This window comes from Mus pahari, chromosome 10 (genome assembly GCF_900095145.1).
Source record: "Mus pahari chromosome 10, PAHARI_EIJ_v1.1, whole genome shotgun sequence".
Taxonomy (NCBI): Eukaryota; Metazoa; Chordata; class Mammalia; order Rodentia; family Muridae; genus Mus; species Mus pahari.
The window spans coordinates 114,623,781-114,641,554 of record NC_034599.1 but is presented as its reverse complement, the minus strand read 5'-3'; the positions used below and the strand labels follow the sequence as shown (position 1 = coordinate 114,641,554).

The window sequence follows — 17,774 nt, the reverse complement described above, 5'->3', positions numbered from 1 at the left end:
GAGGCCACCTCAGAGAGGTCCATGGTTTACCCAAAGTCACTCAGCACAGATGAAGGCCAGTGCTGCTAAGGCTGGAGCTTTCCTGAGACCGTTTTAGCTCAGGATATATGATGCCTTGACATTGTCACCCAAGGTCACCAATGGCTTTGTTCTCTTCCTCTATGGCCTCCAAGCCTTGTCCCCCTACTCACTTCCTAGTATAAAGCTGCTGGACTCAACAGAGTAGGGAACCAGGTGGGGGGGTCAGAAACAGTGGCAGCCTAAGCTCGGGCTCGGCTCTCAAGCCAGCCCTAAGGTCCCACTAGCCACACTCTTGGTACAAGCAAGTGATAGAAGTGAGGGGCGGAGGTGGATGACCACGCGAGGGCCACTGTGCACAAGCAGGCAAAGCCAGGGCTAGGGCAGAGGGCAGAGCCTGGGTTAGAGATGTGGAGAGCAGCCAGGGGAGGCTTCTGAGCAGAGGCAGCCCCCGCCCCCGCCCCACCCCCCATTACCCGATAAAGCTTCTCTTCTAGAGATCTCTTCCGGTGGCAGACCTCCCTAAGCTTTCTCCCCCCCCCTTTCTCCCTTCCCATTTTTGAAGGTTTACTTAGACTTAGCAAATATCCTGCTTTTCCCCACCCCCGCCCCCACCCCCACCCCCTGTAGCGGGAGAAGGGAGAGCTTGCATAGTTCTGACCTCACTACAGAGTGTGTCTGCTGCTCCTCACAGGGCCTCCTGCTGCCAGCACCAAGCCTAACTCAGCTGGAAGTGCCAAGAAAGACTCATCCTCCACGCAGCTCTGCGATATGCCCATGGAGTCCCAGATACAGGAGCTGACTGCCAGGTGCTTCCTGCCCAGCCTTCTGGAAAGGGTAGAGACACCTGGACGGAGGCTGCCTGGGCAGAGGGACCGTGCCCCTCTACCTTGCACTCAGGGCCTCTACTTGCCCGGGAGGATGCTCGTGCTAGGACTGGCCTGTGGAGGGGTCCACGGTGCCCCGATGACCCATGGTTCCAAGGGAACCTTTATCAATACTGGGCGTGTTCTTGGGTTCTCCAGCAGTTACCTGTAAAGAGGAACTGAGGGGCCAGGTGCAGCCCAGTCAGCTGAGGGCTGTCACAGCAAGCACAGAGCCCTGGCTCCCCGTCCCCAGTGCTGTGTACGAGGGCGTGGTGGTGCACACCTGTCATGCCAGAACTCAGCAGTGGTGCAGCATGCCAGTCAGTTCACGCTCACCCTTGGCTGCCGATGGGAGCTGGAGTCCAGCCTGGGAAACATACAATCCTGTCCAAAAAAATTCATATATATATATATATATATATATATATATATATATAAAAAAAAAAAAAAAACAAAACAAAACAAAACTAGGAACCCGGGTAGTTGAGGTTGCTGGGAGCTTCTGGGCCAACACTGTGAATAGGCCCAAATGGGCAAGAATCTCGAACCCGAACCATAGCTCCCTCTCCAGGCCCTGGGCCCAGCACACCTGCTGCCTGGCTCAGTGCACTCAGCCCTGTCTCCCTCTGGTCCAGGCTGGCCATCCAGATGGAAGAGAACGGGATACTGAGGGACGCCCTGGGCAGTGCCCTGAGAGGGAAGGAGGAGGACTTCCGCATGTACCACCAGACCCTGGGCCAGGTGAAAGGGGTCTTCCTGCAGGCGCTACGGCAGCAGAAAGCCAACAAGCAGTAGAACACAGCTGTTAGCTCAACTCCTGGAGGACCGACCGACTGACACTTCAGGTTCAGGCAGCGCCCACTCGGCTCCTCCCAGAAGCGGTCGGTGTCCTTGCAGAGCAGGCAATCTGAGGATACCTGAGCAGGGGCGGAGCCAGCCATTCCGGGCTGGTGGCTGGGTGCTATTGTCTTTGCCCTAGGTCCTCTCCAGGGCCCTGGGATGCCACGGGCTCTCCTCCAGGTAGATGAGCCCCTCTGTGCTTCCTGATGGAGCATCCACCCGGAGCCATCTAGCCCTCCCCTGTAGCCCCTCACTTGGCCCTAGCACCCGCTGGCCATCCTGCTGTGCCTAGCCTCTCTGTGTACTTACTGTACAGGGCAGAGCCCTGGGCTTGGGATAACAAGTCTACTTTGACAGTCACGACAGCTCTTGTGGAGTGTGTTTCTGCCCCTGCCAGGGAAACCTGGCCCTTGGTAGGTAGGGCTTACAAGTGAGGGCCCAGGCTTCCAAATAGAAGTTGAGTCAATAGGTCATTCTGGTGGTCCTGAGTCCAAAGCTAGGGTTTCCAGCTGAGTGAATGCCCAGAGCTCTGGATGGCCCCAAGGCTCACAGCCCCACCATAACTGCTCCCAGAGGTATAGGTGCTAGAGTCAGGAGGCACTCCAGGCAGGGCTGGGGTGTAGGGTGCACAGGTGAGACAGTGGGTCTTGGGACATGGGCAGTGTGTCTTCGTGGCAATGGTGAGCTAGAGGGTGCTGCAGGAGCAGCCCAGGACACCCTCATCTCAGTGGCTGCAACAGTGTCATCCCCTTGACTGCAGTTATAGCCAGTCATAGACCCAGGGAAGGTCACCCATAGCTATAACACAGACAGAACAGCCATATATGCTCACACACAGGCACATAAGCACTGCTGTACAGGCATTGAACAAATGGGTAGACACATGCAGGTCTATGGCTGTCAACACATTTCCTCCCATGAGACCCAACCATATGGGTAGCTTGTGATACTGTGACAGTACTCACTGGAAAGCCTGGGTTTCCTGAGACCCTGGGTGTTTAGCCCATTCTCGGGCCACCCAGAGAGTCCTGAAATCTCACAGACAGATGCAGCTGAGGCAATTAGGATGAGGTGGCAATTCCAGTATACATTCAAAGAGTCTCAGGGAGGAAGAGTGTTCCCCTGGGTGCTTATGCAAGCAGTGGGCAGAGAGAGGACAGGAAGGCTTGTGCTTGGAAGGGACAAGTATGTGATAACAAGAAGCAGGAGAGTCGTGGATACCTTCTGCAGGCACCGAGAAGCCTGAGAGAAGTCTGGACATGTGGGAGTGCTGGTGCCAGGCCTCAGCAGAACCTACGGAGTGGGGAGCAGGCAAGGACTAGCCAGCCTCCCTCAGAGGAATGCACGCCTGCTGTGGCCCCTCTCCCCGGCAGCTGGAGGAAGGAGCCCTGGCTTGTGCAGGCCTGAACCTTAGCTGGGAGCCATGCAGCTTCATCCCACTGATAAGTAGCATGGCTCTGGGCAGATCATTTACTCTCTCTACCTCAATCTCATCTACCTTCATCTGTAAAATGGGACAGCACTAAGACATCTTGCTAATGACTTCTGTGCAAGGATGAGTGTCCGTAGGCTGGTTTCATCCATGCCAGTGAAAGAGTGGTATCAGGCAGTGGGAGAGAACCCACATCCTGCCAGAGCTCTGGTGCTCTTGGGGGGGGGGGAGGGCGAACACAGGGGAGTTCCACACTTTCTCTACGCTGCCCAGATGAGTGTCTGGCTGTGGGAATACACGGAACCCCAGTCCTCAGGGGTAGAGAGAGAGTGGTCTGGGGTCCCTGGGCTTCACGGAGGTCAGACACTATAGGCTCTCAGTCTTGGGCATCTCAGACATTGCTGTGTGTTTCAGAAGAGCTGAGAACAAAGTGAGGGCCCTGGGGGCAGCTCAGTCAGCCCCAGAGCCAAAGGGAGAAGAAGGCAGGAGGAGAGGGGGTGCTGGGTGGTCCCCATGAGAGTGAGAGCGAGCCCTCGGTTCAGTCCGTGACTGGAGCACAGGAAGGCCTTCCGGTGGGAGGTTAGACTCGGCTCTTTAGGGAAGGCCTACTCCATCATTCAAGCATGGGGGGTCTAGATGAGCAGAGACGGTCTATGATTTCAGAGCTTTATTGTAGAAAGGCAGGGGGAAAGAGAGAGAGGCTGGCCATGGCCACATGGAGAGAGAGGGGAAGAGAGGAGGAGAAAGAAAGCCAGAGATGAAAATAAGAGAGGTGAGAGCTTAAGAGAGCGAGGAGGGGCCAAGCAGCCCCTTTTATAGTGGGCTGGGCTATCTTGCAGTTGCAGGGTAGCTGAGGGGAGGAGCTTACCTGGCTATGGCCTGGTTAACTGTGGGGTGGAGTCTAGCCAGGGTATCAGGAGCTTGAGACTTTGTCTGCATGACTGATAGTCACAAGATTATGGAGTCGGGGGCTCTGTGGTGTCAGGTGCCTATGTCTGTCTGGGCGCATGGCTCACTGTTCCATCCTTTATAGAGTTTCTTCTGGGTCTCTGGAGTAAGTCTCACTCTACCAGAAAACAGGCTGTCTTTCAAGGTCCCACAGAGGAGGAGGGGAAGAGGTCCTGCTGCCAGATGCCATAATGGGTTCCATTTGTACCCTGTGGGGTGAGCTGGAATCTTACAGAGGTTTGCCTGCATGGGCAGTCCTGACATATGCTGGCTCCTGCAGGAGCTGGACTTAAAAGCACCTCCAGGCAACCTCAAACAATTTGCATGGGGTTTTGTGCCAGGGCCCATCCCCCACCTCTGCTGGCTGAGGTAGACCAGTTTCCCAGTGTCCCTCACTGCCCAGCACACACTGAGCTAGGACATTCAGCGTGTGTTGGGCAGCAACCAGTACACAGTAAACACTCAGTAAATGCCCAGCCTTTGTAGTCTCCCTCTTAAGTCAACACACACTTGCTGAGCAGTATCTCCAGGCACGGAGGTAAGGCAGACAAGCTCCCTAGGCACCAGCCCGGTGAGGTAGCAAGCTGTCTCCAGCTGACCCAAACAAACTCCACTGTTACCCGGCCCTTTCCCCATACCCACAGAGTCCAGGACAAGGTGGCTTTCAGTGGGAGTATCCCAAAGCAGCTTGTCTCACGTCAAGTCCCCGTGCGCCAACAGATCCCCTCCACATGCACCTCACACTCCTACACTACATAGCATGCACATAGCTACCATGTCCAGCCACCACCCAGAATGCACTGCTGAGCACACCCAGGACGCAACATACAAAAGGCTGAGCTGAAGAAGAGCCCAGGGCTCTCCCTCTTCACGACTTTCTCATGGAGCCTTGAGGTGGCAGGAAATAGCTCCCAGTCCAGTGCAGGCAGGTCTCAACCCAGTCAGCTTCCAGTCCCTTGTTTGTTGGGCCAGTGCCCCACCCTATAGCCTCCAGCACAAGTGGAGGGCTTATCGGTCTCTACCCCTCTGCCTGCCCTCACACAGGGCACCTTCCTGTGTGCTGCAGTGTCAGGGTCACCAGGGAGAGAGCCACTCCTGAGTGGCCCTGCCTCGGGGTCTGGCCCCCTAGCACCTCTGTGATCAATGAGTTGTGCCCACAGGATAAGTCACTGGATCCCTCAAGAGCAAGAGAACCCAGATAACAAATGAAAATCAGAGGCCCCAAAACAGTGGCTTCAACTTTTCAGCCTTAGCACCTCCTAAGGGCGCCATGTTGTGTGGCACCTCTCCCGGAGAGACTCAAACACGTCTACTCGCCCCAGAGGGAACTGACCAAATAAGGACACCACCAAAGTCCAACTTGGTAAAGCAGTGAGTTTTATTTGGATTACTTACAGGAATATGGGTAAGGGGTTACAGGAGCAGAAATGACTCAGGGACAGCTGCATCACCAAAGCCGCCCCAGCATAGTGTCACCTCACAAAGCTGGAAGCCTAGAGCCTAGAGCACATTGCACAGCCTGCAGCCTCTCAGCATGTTGAAGAGTTTCCCTTCCAGGTGGCTCAGATGACCTAAGTCCCTTCCAGGTGTCTTGGTGCTTCTCAGAGCATCTCAGCAGCCGTAACAGTTAAATTGGGAAGGGTGGGGTCTAGTGTTTCTGGTCAGTTTCGGGGACTTGCTGAAGCTTCTGAGTTGTCTACTTCCTTAGTCATAAGGAGCTTCCTTCCCTGAGGATAAAATGTCTCATCACAGAGGACACTGCTACACAACACACCAAGTGCATGGCCTGCCCACGGTGGCCTCACCTGCTCTGCTGTGGATAGACTTGAGGTCTCACCCTGTGGTGCAGGCCCTCCCAGGGGCTACTGGATTTGACCTTGACTATTTCACCTTAGGCCTCAGTTTTCTTTCTACCAACTAGAGATGGTCCTTGTGGATTGTGAGGACATTAAAGAGAGTTACTCTACCTGCGTCCTGGCTATTATTATTTACTGTTTGTGATAGCTACTAATTGTGTCTCACCACACTGCTCTGGTGCCCAGAAAGCCAGAACCTTGCTTAACCTCCCCTCGTCCTTTGCTCCTAGCCTCCTCTAGCATCCGGATCCCAGTCACAGCAGCAGACAGCCCCTCCACTGCAAACCCCTGCCCAACCCTGTTCAGGGTCAGAGGCCAGCATCATGGCTTCTCGGTCACTCAGGAGAGTATGCGTAGTGCCTCTCAGCTGCGTCCCCTGGGCCCCTGTGTCTGCATTCCTGGGAGGCAGCTCGTGGCCTGACTTCCCAGGGTTTTTAAAGGATCCTGCTGGGTGGAGGCACACCTTCTGCCCTGTCCATCCTCAACTGAGCTTATAGGGGAGGTCCCAGGACCTTTCCTCAAGCCCTTGTACATGAGAGGAGCCACACATCCTGACCTCTCTACTGTGGGGATCTCATCCTAGAGGAAGACTCAAGAGTGGAGACCTCCCAGGGCCCCTGCCCAGCATGGGCCTCAGTTGCTTACAGATTTCACATTAGGGTTTCTTTCCTGCCACTAAGAGGACACCATCCATTCCAGGTGACCCTGATGTCACCCCCGTCCCCAGTCAACTCTGTGGGGACAATGCTTGAATCCTGGAGCCTTCAGCACCGTGGTCCTTGCCAGTACCAATTCTACTAGAAATGCCAGCCCTTCCCTAACACCCGTGCCTGTCTAGACCAGGCTCTTGTCAGGATGGAGACGCAGGGTGGGAACTAGGTAGACCTGCCCTGGACACCCTTGAGGGGTCACAGGTAAAGGCTGCGGCTGGAGTTCACAGAACCCAAGTGTGCAAGAATACACATAGTATATGGGTGCCCAGGCAGTGGGAGCAGGGCTGACCAGAATTCTACAGAGATTGCCTGGAGGGCTTCCTGGAAGAAGAGATCCTGGCACAGCACAAAGGGAAGCACAGGCTTTCCAGGGCTGAGGAGAGGGAGGTCAAGTGAGGCCCAGGTGCCCCTGCCTGAGCCTGTGTCCCCAGAAACCGCTTCTCCCTCTCACCACCCCCACATCCTCCCTGCCACTCCCCGCAGCTCCCTGTGACCAAGAGTACTGCAGCACTCGGCTCTGCTCCACTCCAGGAAGGCCACCTCCTCCCCCTCCCCCCCAACCTCCGGCTGTCACCACTCACCGCTCTAGTCTCCAGGGGGTGGGGACCCCAGAGCTGGACACACCCCATCGAAGCCCCACAGCTCAGCCAGCCGGACAGACTCACGGTCGGACGCAGGACCCCGGAGCCCTGAGGTGGGCAGCGCGCCAGGGTCCCTCGCAGCCTCTTCAAGGTCAGTGCAAGTTGAGTGTGCAGCTCTTCTGGAGCCCTTGAGGCCTGTGGGTCTCAGCCCAGAGCTCTCATCCCAGACCATGAGCCCCAAGGTGGGCTTCACTCCAGGTGCACCCGAGCCAAGTGCTGAGCAAAGGGCACCCGGGTCCACAGTCAGCACAGGTCCAGGGGTCCCTCAGGAGGGGTCCCAGGCTGGGGGCCAGCCCCCTGCTGAGGCCTCTCTGGGGACATTCCCCACCGGCCACGGGGAGCTAAAATTGGAAAGTGGCGAGTGGGAGGCAGCTGACACAGCTATTTTGTGTGCTCTTCATCCGCTCTGGTTTCACTCTCCTGCTCCACTAACCTGATCCTGTGCTTCCCTCCCCCACCCTACCGATGAAGAGGTGTCTCAGCCCTCCAGCCACAGTACAGAGGCTTCGGGGGGGGGGGGGCAGGCCCGGAGTGAGCAGAGCCAGCGTGTTCTGGTCTGAGCCCGGACTCACCAGGAGCACCTGCCCTTTAGAGAAGCTCAAAGGATGGCCTCCCTGGGTCCCTGACCCTTTCTGACCCACACCTCTCCATCTGTGTAGCAAGGAGTGGCCTCCCAGAGCCCCAACTACAGGGCTGCAGGAGACAGATCTGCAATTAGAAGATCTTGGGTTGGGGGAGATGGCGTGACCCTACCCATCTCCAAAAGGGCACTGCACTGTGTTCCCCTTTCCCTCGGTTCCAGGTCTGAACCTAGGCAACCACTGGAAGACTGGAGGCCAGGCTGAAGAGGGTGGGAGGGGCTTAGGTACTGGCCCAGACCCCAGGGATGGCCCAGCAGGGTAGCCAGTGGGAGTGACCAGACACATCCTGGACTTGATACCGGTCAGCACCTTGGACAGCATCCAGGGCCCTCCCAGTTTCTGCCTGGCCCTGCCTGGTCCAGCTCTGGCCACTCTGGGGCCTCAAATAGCACAGCCTCCAGCCTTCAGCAAGAGCTTAATCTACACAGCACTTCAAGGGGACACACAGGCAGGGACCTGAGACAAAACAGACTCACGGCTTGGCAGAGGAATGGGGTCAGACAGAGCCAGTTAGTGCTAGAGGAGTTCACCGGATCTCAGGGGACCTTGTGGGCAGGGCTTTGCTGAGGTTAAGGGAGGCTCACTGAGAGATGGGGGGACTGACAGACAGGCTAGAAACAGAGTCTTTCCCATGGGAAAGACTCCATGGTTGGGGGAGTCTTACAGGAACAGTTTGGTGTCCCAAACTTGTCAGCCCATCAGAGAGGTATGAAGGAGAGGAAGCTGGTCTGTGTGAAGTCTGGGCTTTGGAGAATCTTCAAAGGGAGCAAGATTGGGAGCTGCAGAGGAAGGAAGGTGGTGTCTAGGTGGGAAGATTTACTGACAGCGTCCCCAGGGGATGGCTGAGTGGACCAGTCTCCTCGGAGGGTTAATCAGGGGAGGCAAGGCAAGGCTGGGACCGGGGGTCCTCACTCATGCTTCTCCTTCAGCCCTCTCCAGGCCATGGGCATCAAGACAGCACTGCCCACAGCTGAGCTCGGCCTCTACTCCCTGGTGCTGAGCGGTGCCCTGGCTTATGCCGGCCGAGGTCTCCTGGAGGCATCGCAAGGTAACCGGGGGTGGGGGGTGGGGATAGGGGGAGGCCTGGGACAGGAGCTTGGAAAGCCTCAGAGTTCTGACCAACAGACCAGAAGCTTGGAGGCTGCAGACCCTGAGGATCCTCTGGGTCCCGGCTTGGGCACAGTTTCAAATACATTTAAGACCCCTGCAGCCCAGAAAGCCCCCCTTCCCCACCCTCCTCAGGTTGGGTGGCCCAGGGAAGGCATATATGCAGCCCCTACTCAAAGGACACACTTTGTTCTCAGATGGGGCCCACAGGAAGGCCTTCCGGGAGTCTGTGAGACCTGGCTGGGAGTACCTGGGCCGGAAGATGGTAAGTTTCCCGTGCCTCTCGGGTCCCTGGCCCTGGACACACCCCACCCCACGTCCTTCCCTACTCTATTCTTGCTGTTGTCCTCATGCCGTATGGCAAGGAAGGCTCTGCCTTGAACTTCAGGACCTTCTGGCTCATTTAGGACAAGCTGGACCTCTGGTTCCTGCCTTCCAGAACGAGGCAATGGCGGCAGGGGTAGAGGGGTGGGGCAGGTGGGTAGAATGTCAGGAATGAGCTAAGTACAGGGGAGGCAGAACTTTGAAGAGTTCTTTAGGACCTTCATCCATTCCCTCTTCCCAGACACTTCCCTCAGAGTGAGGGCACACACCTATAGCCATTGTCCCAGAACTTGGGGCAGGATCTCTGGTTGGCTCTTCCCTCTCCACTGCCCTCACCTACCCTACTTCTCCCTGCTTGGGCTGTCCAGGATGTGGCTGACTTCGAGTGGGTGATGTGGTTTACCAACTTCCGGAACATCATTGTCTTTGCCCTCTCTGGACACGTGCTGTTTGCCAAACTCTGCACGATGGTGGCCCCCCAGGTGAGAGGGGCCTCGGGTGTGTGGCCTCCTCCTGTCTGTCCCTTCTTTGTCCCGAATGCCATGGGACACCTATCCCAGGGTCCCCTCCCATGTGCACAGAGAGGTTAACTGAGGCCGCTCATGTCCACAGCTCCGCTCCTGGATGTATGCTGTGTATGGAGTCCTGGCTGTGGTGGGCACAATGGGCCCATGGTACCTGCTGCTGCTGCTTGGCCACTGTATGGTCCTCTATGTGGCCTCACTCTTGGGCCAGCGCTGGCTGTGCCTTGCCCTTGGTCTGGCCAGCCTGGCGTCCTTCAAGGTTGACCCTGGGATCTCTTGGCAGGTATGCAGGAGGAGAGGGGATAGTGTTGAGACCCCAAAGGTCCCCCCGCCAAGCCTTTGAGTAAGGTGACCATTTGCACGCCAGGTTATCCCTAGCCCTGTCATGTTGCAGTTCTAAAGCCAGCCACTGTTAGTTACCTGGCAGGGCTGGACCCAGCTCCTTCGGGAAGCTGGGAAGGGGCTTTCCCCAGAAGTGCGGACCTGCTAGTGAGCTGGGGACCTGCTGTCTCCTTCCAGAGTGGGTTTGTAACAGGCACCTTTGATCTTCAAGACGTACTGTTCCACGGCGGCAGCAGCTTCACAGTTCTGCGGTGCACTAGCTTCGCCCTGGAGAGCTGCGCTCACCCCGACCGTCGCTACTCCCTTGCTGACCTGCTCAAATACAATTTCTACTTGCCCTTCTTCTTCTTCGGGCCCATCATGACCTTCGACCGCTTCCATGCTCAGGTGAGGGGAAACCCCGTGGGCTCACAGAGCATGGTCGGGTCTCCCTTTTCTGACCTGCTGTCTTAGACATAGCTCCCAGGCATGAGCTCCCTGTCCTCAGGAAACTGTGTCTCCTCTCCCCAGGCCTTTTGTAGTTTCGTTCTCAGACAGGGCTCTGCCCCTCCAGGTGAGCCAGGAGCCAGTGAGGCCAGAGGGCGAGCTGTGGCACATCCAGGCCCAGGCAGGACTCAGCGCGGCAGCCATCATGGCCGTAGACATCTTCTTCCACTTCTTCTACATCCTCACCATCCCCAGTGATCTCAAGTTCGCCAGCCGCCTCCCAGACAGTGCTCTTGGTGGGTCCCGAGCACAGGGTGGAAGCAGGGCCGTCACCGGAACACTATCATATACACAGCACCCAAAGGTGCTAGGACTCAGAACTGAGTCCAAAGGTCATTTCCTTCATCACACAAAACCCTTACTCTCCCAAACCTCGGGTGGCACTTGAGGGCGGTGGCTGATTTTTGTGGGTCACTGGGGCCTGGCACACACCTCCAGGGAGGTCAGGGTCTCCGTGAAGGTGGGCGTGGGAGAGAAAACAAGACTCTCTGTCCACGGGAGAGGCAAGGCTCAGAATTTGGTTGTTCATATGGGGTGGTCAGTGCACTGACCCCCAGACAGTGATGTCACCTGTCCCCAGCGGGCCTGGCGTACTCAAACCTGGTGTATGACTGGGTGAAGGCAGCAGTCCTGTTTGGTGTTGTCAACACTGTGGCACGCCTGGACCACCTGGACCCTCCTCAGCCTCCCAAGTGCATTACCGCACTCTATGTCTTCGGGGAAACGTGAGTGAAGAGGGCCACGTGTCTGGTCCCCACCCCTCTTTAGCTTTGTCGCCCACGCCCAAAGGCTCTGCATCTAGCAGAATCATGCTCATGTGCTCTCCCCGTAGGCACTTCGACCGTGGTATCAATGACTGGCTTTGCAAGTAAGTTGGAGAACGATACCAGCCTTCCTGATTGGGGGGGGGGGGTGGTCGTTGAATGTTTTAAAGATTGGCTGTGGGCCAGAGGAAGCAAGAGGTGGTGAGGAGGCTGTGCCAGCTGCCTGGGTGACAGACAGCTTTGGAGTTTGTGAGGCCCCAGAAATGGTGGGAGTAGAGACAGAGTTGGCAGCTTGGTATGAGGTCATTTAGTAGGGGTACCCAGGGAGTAAGGCAGCACCCAGATTCCTATCTGCCAACTGGGAAGCTGGACAGGACACTTTCACACAGAAAAACCTAGTTGACATTGGGAGGGCCTATTTGTAGAGACTCAAGAGACATCTTTGTGGAGACTTGGGGAAGTGTTTAGGCCTGAGAGTCTGGAGTCCAGACAAGCCTGGAGGACTGATGGTCTTCCATCCAGTGGACATTATGCCTTAGGTGATGGGGACCAGGCTCAGAGAGTCCAAGTCCTGAGAGGAAGAGTGAAGTGAGGAGGGCCAAGGGGCAGCGAGATGGGGCCACAGGGATTGAGGAAGATCCAGCAGAAAGGCCTGAAAAATGTGGTCAGCAGGAGCGGACACATGGCCATGTGAAGCCCAGAAACCAGAGTGTGAAGGCACAGAGGCTCCCAAGTGGGTGCTGCCACATGCCGAGGAGGGCTAGCGCTGGCAGCCACGAGCCGAGGAGGGCTAGCACTGGCAGCCACGAGCCGAGGAGGGCTAGCACTGTCTGGCATGAGCTGAGGAGGGCCCGAGGAGGGCTAGCGCTGGCTGCCCCGGGCCGAGGAGGGCTAGTGTTGGCAGTCACGAGCTGAGGAGGGATAGCGCTGGCAGCCACGAGCTGAGGAGGGCTAGCGCTGTCTGCCATGAACCGAGGAAGGCTAGCGCTGGCAGCATGAGGCTTCTGTTTTCCTCGGAGAGGCAGGGCAGGGAGAGGAGCTGAGGACCTGCTTGGAAGTATTGCAGGGGATCCTGGGAAACCAGAAGAGCAGCTTCAAGGAGGAGCGGGACATAGTGGGGTCCTTGAAGGAGACAGAGGGTAGCTAATAGAAGCAGGTCCCAGAGGACAGAGGTCAACCTTGAAGAGCAGGAGGAGAAGGGGGGTGGGGGAGCAGGAGAATGGGGAAAGTGGGGGGTGACCAGGTTAGTCACAGATGCTGAAGCAGGCAGGGTGCCAGCCGAGAGATGCGGTAGGCCAGGGGTGTGGTAGCCATTTCAGTGGGAAGATGAAGCAAGTGGAGGGATCCCAGGAGGAACTGGAGGGAGAGCATTTAGGACCAATACCTAAGGAGGGACGTTTTCCATGGTGTGGGGTGGGCAGTGACCAGAGTCTCTCAGGTGGGTGAGCGGGAAGAAGCAAGAGTTTGTAATGATGATGGTGGTGGGGAGCCTGTGGAGAGTGGTGGACATTTGAGAACTATAAGGCCAGTGGGCATGGATAGATGAAACGTCACTGGGCAGAGTAGGACTTTAGAAAGGGTGAGATTTCAAGTTGGGGTGTGATCCTGGGAGTATGTGGATGAGGTAAGATGGGGAAGAAAGCCTTGGAGATGAGGTCTGGGAGTAAAAGGCTGGTGTGTGGCAGGCAGTATAGCAGGTGCTGTGTGGCAGGCATTGTGTGGTAGGAGTTGTGTGGTAGGTATTGTGTAGCAAGTGCTATGTGGTTGGTGCTATGTGTGCGCGTGTGTGTGCGCGCACGCACATACACACACACACACACACACACACAGAGGCACGCACACACGCATATAGAGAGTGGAAAGTGTGGGAGAGGAAATGGTATGACTGGGTAGGGAAGCTGGCCTTGGATCAAAGCCTCTTTAGATTGGAGTCTGAGCAGGCCTCTAAAAAGGCATGTTTCAACTCAGGCTTGTGTGAGGTCAGAGAAGAGGAAAATGTACACTCTGAGGTGTGAATTGGGTCTGAAGATCCAGCTCATGAGGGAAGGAGTGTGGGGTGTGAAGTCAGGGCAGGAGGCATCAGGGCAGGAGGCAGACACGTGGCCACAGCGCGACTTCATGCCACAAAGATCTTAATTTATTATCGGAGGGTGAGCCGTGAACTGATGTGAATTGAGACACACTTTAAAATAAGATTTATTATTCTATCTGTACACGTGTGGGCCTGCATGTGTGTATGTACACCACATGCCTGCAGATTATGCCTACAGAGGCCAGAAGAGAGCATCGAACATCCTGAAACTGAAGTTGTGAGCCACCTGATGTGGGTTCTGGAAAAAAAAAACCCAGGTCCTCTGTAAGAGCATTTTTTTTTTTTTTTTTGGTTTTTTGGTTTTTCGAGACAGGGTTTCTCTGTGTAGCCCTGGCTGCCCTGGAACTCACTCTGTAGACCAGGCTGGCCTCGAACTCAGAGATCTGCCTGCCTCTGCCTCCCTAGTGCTGGGATTAAAGGCGTGCGCCACCACGCCAGGCCAGTACACACTCTTAATTGCGGAGACATCCCTCCAGCTCCATCAGCTGCTCTCTTAAAGCACATGTGGAGAATGTAGTGGGGGTCAAAGGCAAACACAGGAATAAGAGGCCCTGAGCAGTAACGAGGGGGACCCCTGAACTTCATCAGTGGGGTGCAGGAGGTGGGCAGGGGTCATGACCCAGCAGAGCTGATAGAACTTGTGCCTTGGATGTTGGAGAATCCTGACTACAGCCTACAGCCTGAGTAACTGTCCACTGGTGTTCAGCTGAGGCAGGGCTGTGGGCTGTGGGCTGTGGGCTGGGCACTGGCTTGAGTGGAAGCGGGAGAAGCAGTCTGGAGTGAGATGTCTCGTAGCAGATGAATATCTGAGTAAGGAGACTGAGCCAAAGACACAGGCTTGGGTCATCCACAGACTGTTTTTGAAAAATCTTGGGTCTATGTGGGTCAGAGCTATGAAGTAGAGAAATCAAGCTGCAGATGTGAAAGTCCAAGTTTGGAACTGGGCAGGGAAAGATGCGAGGTCCAGAGGCTGACAAAGCATGCACCGCCCTGCTGTGCAACCCATGCTCCTCAAGGCTCTTCTCCCATCTCCCCTGCAGATATGTGTATGACCACATTGGCGGGGATCATTCCACCGTGATCCCAGAGCTGGCCGCGTCCGTGGCCACTTTCGTCGTCACCACCCTGTGGCTCGGGCCTTGTGACATCGTCTACCTGTGGTCTGTTCTTAACTGCTTCGGCCTCAACTTTGAGCTCTGGGTACAGAAGCTGGCAGAGCGTGGGCCACTGGCACAGATGGAGGTGGGCAGGAGGTTCCAGGCTGTGATTGGCTGGGAGCGGTGGAGGAGGTTCCAGGCTGTGATTGGCTGGGAGTGGCCTGATAACAGGAGGAGGTGGTAGCACAGAGCTTTCTGGAGTCATCCAGGCACTGTTGGTACCTAGTCCAGAACTTTCTCCCTAAGCCTCTCAGGTATGCCAGAACAGTGGGAGCCTGGGTCTCCCTGACCTCTGAGTGGCAGGGCCTGGCAGCATTAGTCAGCTTGTATCATCCCTCTGGGCCTGAGCGACTGACTGACCATGTCCCTCTTTCCTGGCCCTCTTGTCGACATATTCTTGGACGGCAGGCCCGGCTATCGGAGCAGATGTCTCGGAGGGTCCGGGCCCTCTGCGGGGCCATAAATTTCTGGGCTATCATCATGTACAACCTCGTGAGCCTGAACAGCCTTGAATTCACAGAGCTGGTTGCCCGACGCCTGATACTTACAGGTAAGGGGCAGAGTGAGAAGATGCAGCATGTGCCCAACCTCACACGAAGGACAAGAATCTCTGATCTGCCTACCACACAGGCAATACCCCAGCGCCCGAGGAACTCAGCAGGGGTGTGTGATGTGAGGCAGGGTCTCTAAGATGGGTGGTTCCAGGTATCATGGCTCCTTCTCCCACAGGCTTCCCCCAGACCACACTGGCGGTCTTGTTTGTCACCTACTGTGGTGTCCAGCTGGTAAAGGAGCGTGAGAGATCCCTGGCATTGGAGGAGGAGCAGCGGCAGGACAAGGAGAAGCTGGAGTAGGCATGGGGACAGAGGACCGGGTTCCGCTCAGCTGTTTCTGAGCCCCAGGCCCAGGCCATGTAGCCTGAACAATAGAATAAAAGACTTTTCTACCATAGTAGTCTCCTGGCTCCTTGTCCACTCTGGGCAGGGTTGGTGGTTCCTGGCTTTGGGGGAAAGGGTCATACACAAAACATGATGAGGTGTCCTGTGAGCACAGGACCACCCACTTGCCAGCCCAACACTGGTATAGTCAAGCCCTTAATCCTCAGCCCTCTGGACACAGGTTCTGGTTGTGGCAGCTGATTCTAGACCCTGGGCTAAATGCTCAGAAAGCACTTTAATGTTCCTGAGATTCCTACGGGAGATCTGGGTTAGCTCAAGAAGGTGCCACCAACAGAGACACTCCCATCTGACCGGCACGGGTAGTGAGTCTCTTGGGATACCCTATGGCACACACAGCCAGCCGGGGCAGGGCCAGGACACAACCTGGGATGCCGGCCTATAGCTTTGCAGTCCTTGGGAAGACATGGTGTCCCCAGAGGGACATTGAGAAGCAGACAGCAATGTCCCTTCCCTGACTGAAGTACTCTTTCTGACTCATCCTGGGAACCCAAAGGGCTCTGGCCTCTCTCAGCTCCTCCCTGGATCCCATGATGCTCCTTTTTTCTGAAGCCACAGGACAGGAAGGAGGCTCAGTGAGGGTCCTGCGCCGGTCACATCGGTCACATCTTGGTCAGGCGAAGCACGTTGAGGCGCACAGGGAGGAAGGTGGCGCCGGCTGCATAGGCGATCTCCCGTAGGACCCCCTCCCACTTTTTCTCATCCTCGTTGTATCTGAGGGGAAGGGAAGGTGGGGACAGGGATGGGAGCTTCATCAGCTGAAACCAGGCAGGGACCCCACCATGTGCCACCGGTGGGTAGCGTCCTAGGCCACCTCTGAGTACATCTGTTTCTAAATGGCTTTCATGTGCTCAGACGTGGACGCCCCATAATGGACTCCCTAAGAAAAGACACCCCGCTATCTAAAGCAGCTCCCTCCCAGGAAAAGCCATCTCCTGGGTCCCCATATTCCTCGAAGTTCACTGCTCTCTGGAAGACTTCCAGTTCCCAACTCAGTCCTCTTCTCCTCTCTGCAAGAGGTCCCCTGACATGGCCACACCAGGGGGAGAGTGTGGAAAACAGCTCTTGGAACCTGGATCCAGCTACCTCCCCGTCCCAGACTCACTCTTCTAGGCAAAGTGCCTCAGAAAACGGGGAGAACAGACTCTGAACCTGTGCCCTAAGCTGAGGACTGGCAGTGGGGCAGGCCACTGCATGTCACCCCTCCCCCATGGGTTGGTGAGAATCTGGGGTGCAGGAAGACTGTTTGATGACCTTACTCTGAGACTACTCAGGATTCCAACCCCCCCCCCTCAGGTCTTCAGGGCTGGGCTCACCTCCAGATGTCATTGAGCTCCGTGGGGACCAGCTCTCCAGACTCTGTCTCCAGAGTGGCAAAGCCACCCAGGGCATAAAGAGTGCCAGCAAGGCTGACCAGGCTGAGTGAGCTTCGTTCCTGTGGGAAGGCCTCAAAGGAGGTCCACCTGGTGGGGGGGGGAAGTAAGCAGTCCAGGGCTTCCCACCCCCTGGGAATCTGAATTCTAGGTTGTAACCGTCTCTGGGCAATCTCCAATTTACTAACCTTTAATCATCTACAGTGCTCAGATCATCCCAGCCCTGCTCCCCACTTCCCCTTTGACTTTTAATTCCCTCCCCGTGCTCCTCCCCCTTCACATCCCCTTCCCCATCACCTTGCTGTTCAACCTGCATCGTGAATGGAGGCCCCCACTGTCTATCTCACTACACCTGTGAGCTCAGTCTCCGGTGTTGCTGGACTCCGGCTCTGGCTGTGCTCACCTCCGATAGCCCCATTCTTTTGCATACCCTCCTAGGAATCCTGATGGGTCTCCTGGTGTCCTCAGTCCCTGGCATTCTGCTGTGGAGAGCTCCTCCTATACACCCCCAGGTATCCCAAATCTACATTTCCTCAATAGGCTCTCAATTTACTGCCTGATGCCAAAGGTTTCCCTAACAACCGGCCTCTGAGACTTACTCAAAAACATACATGTCACCCTCTTTCCCATGTAACACCCAACCTACAACTAGGCCCAACACCCAACCCACAACTAAGCCCAACACCCAACCTAC

General features: G+C 56.2%; 3 protein-coding genes across 4 annotated transcripts in view; 2 read left to right on the top strand and 1 right to left on the bottom strand.

Annotated features, from left to right (window-relative positions):
* Ccdc13 (coiled-coil domain containing 13) overlaps window positions 1-2,073 on the top strand; it is a 40,578-nt gene extending 38,505 nt beyond the window's left edge. Inside the window, exons 15-16 of the mRNA XM_021208060.2 lie at window positions 713-827; window positions 1,520-2,073. Coding sequence (XP_021063719.1) covers window positions 713-827; window positions 1,520-1,679 — 275 coding nt within the window. The 3' untranslated portion in view covers window positions 1,680-2,073. The remainder of the gene's footprint in view (window positions 1-712; window positions 828-1,519) is intronic.
* A 5,078-nt stretch (window positions 2,074-7,151) lies between these two features.
* Hhatl (hedgehog acyltransferase like) lies at window positions 7,152-15,705 on the top strand. 2 transcript variants are annotated; one of them, XM_021207481.2, is made up of 12 exons: window positions 7,153-7,405; window positions 8,885-9,003; window positions 9,260-9,327; window positions 9,755-9,868; window positions 9,999-10,193; window positions 10,430-10,639; window positions 10,806-10,974; window positions 11,319-11,463; window positions 11,571-11,606; window positions 14,635-14,836; window positions 15,160-15,301; window positions 15,481-15,705. In XM_021207481.2, exons 2-12 carry the CDS (start codon window positions 8,898-8,900, stop codon window positions 15,603-15,605), a joined length of 1,512 nt encoding a protein of 503 aa, XP_021063140.1. In that variant the 5' UTR covers window positions 7,153-7,405; window positions 8,885-8,897; the 3' UTR covers window positions 15,606-15,705. The 2 variants fall into 2 exon arrangements, with proteins under 2 accessions (XP_029399401.1, XP_021063140.1); XM_029543541.1 differs by lacking the exon at window positions 11,571-11,606 and having other exon boundaries at window positions 7,152-7,405; window positions 15,481-15,692.
* The window catches only part of Klhl40 (kelch like family member 40), a 6,270-nt gene continuing 4,042 nt past the window's right edge, over window positions 15,547-17,774 (bottom strand). The window contains exons 5-6 of the mRNA XM_021207484.2: window positions 17,024-17,170; window positions 15,547-16,421 (exon numbers count right to left, since the gene is read on the bottom strand). Coding sequence (XP_021063143.1) covers window positions 16,310-16,421; window positions 17,024-17,170 — 259 coding nt within the window. The 3' untranslated portion in view covers window positions 15,547-16,309. The remainder of the gene's footprint in view (window positions 16,422-17,023; window positions 17,171-17,774) is intronic.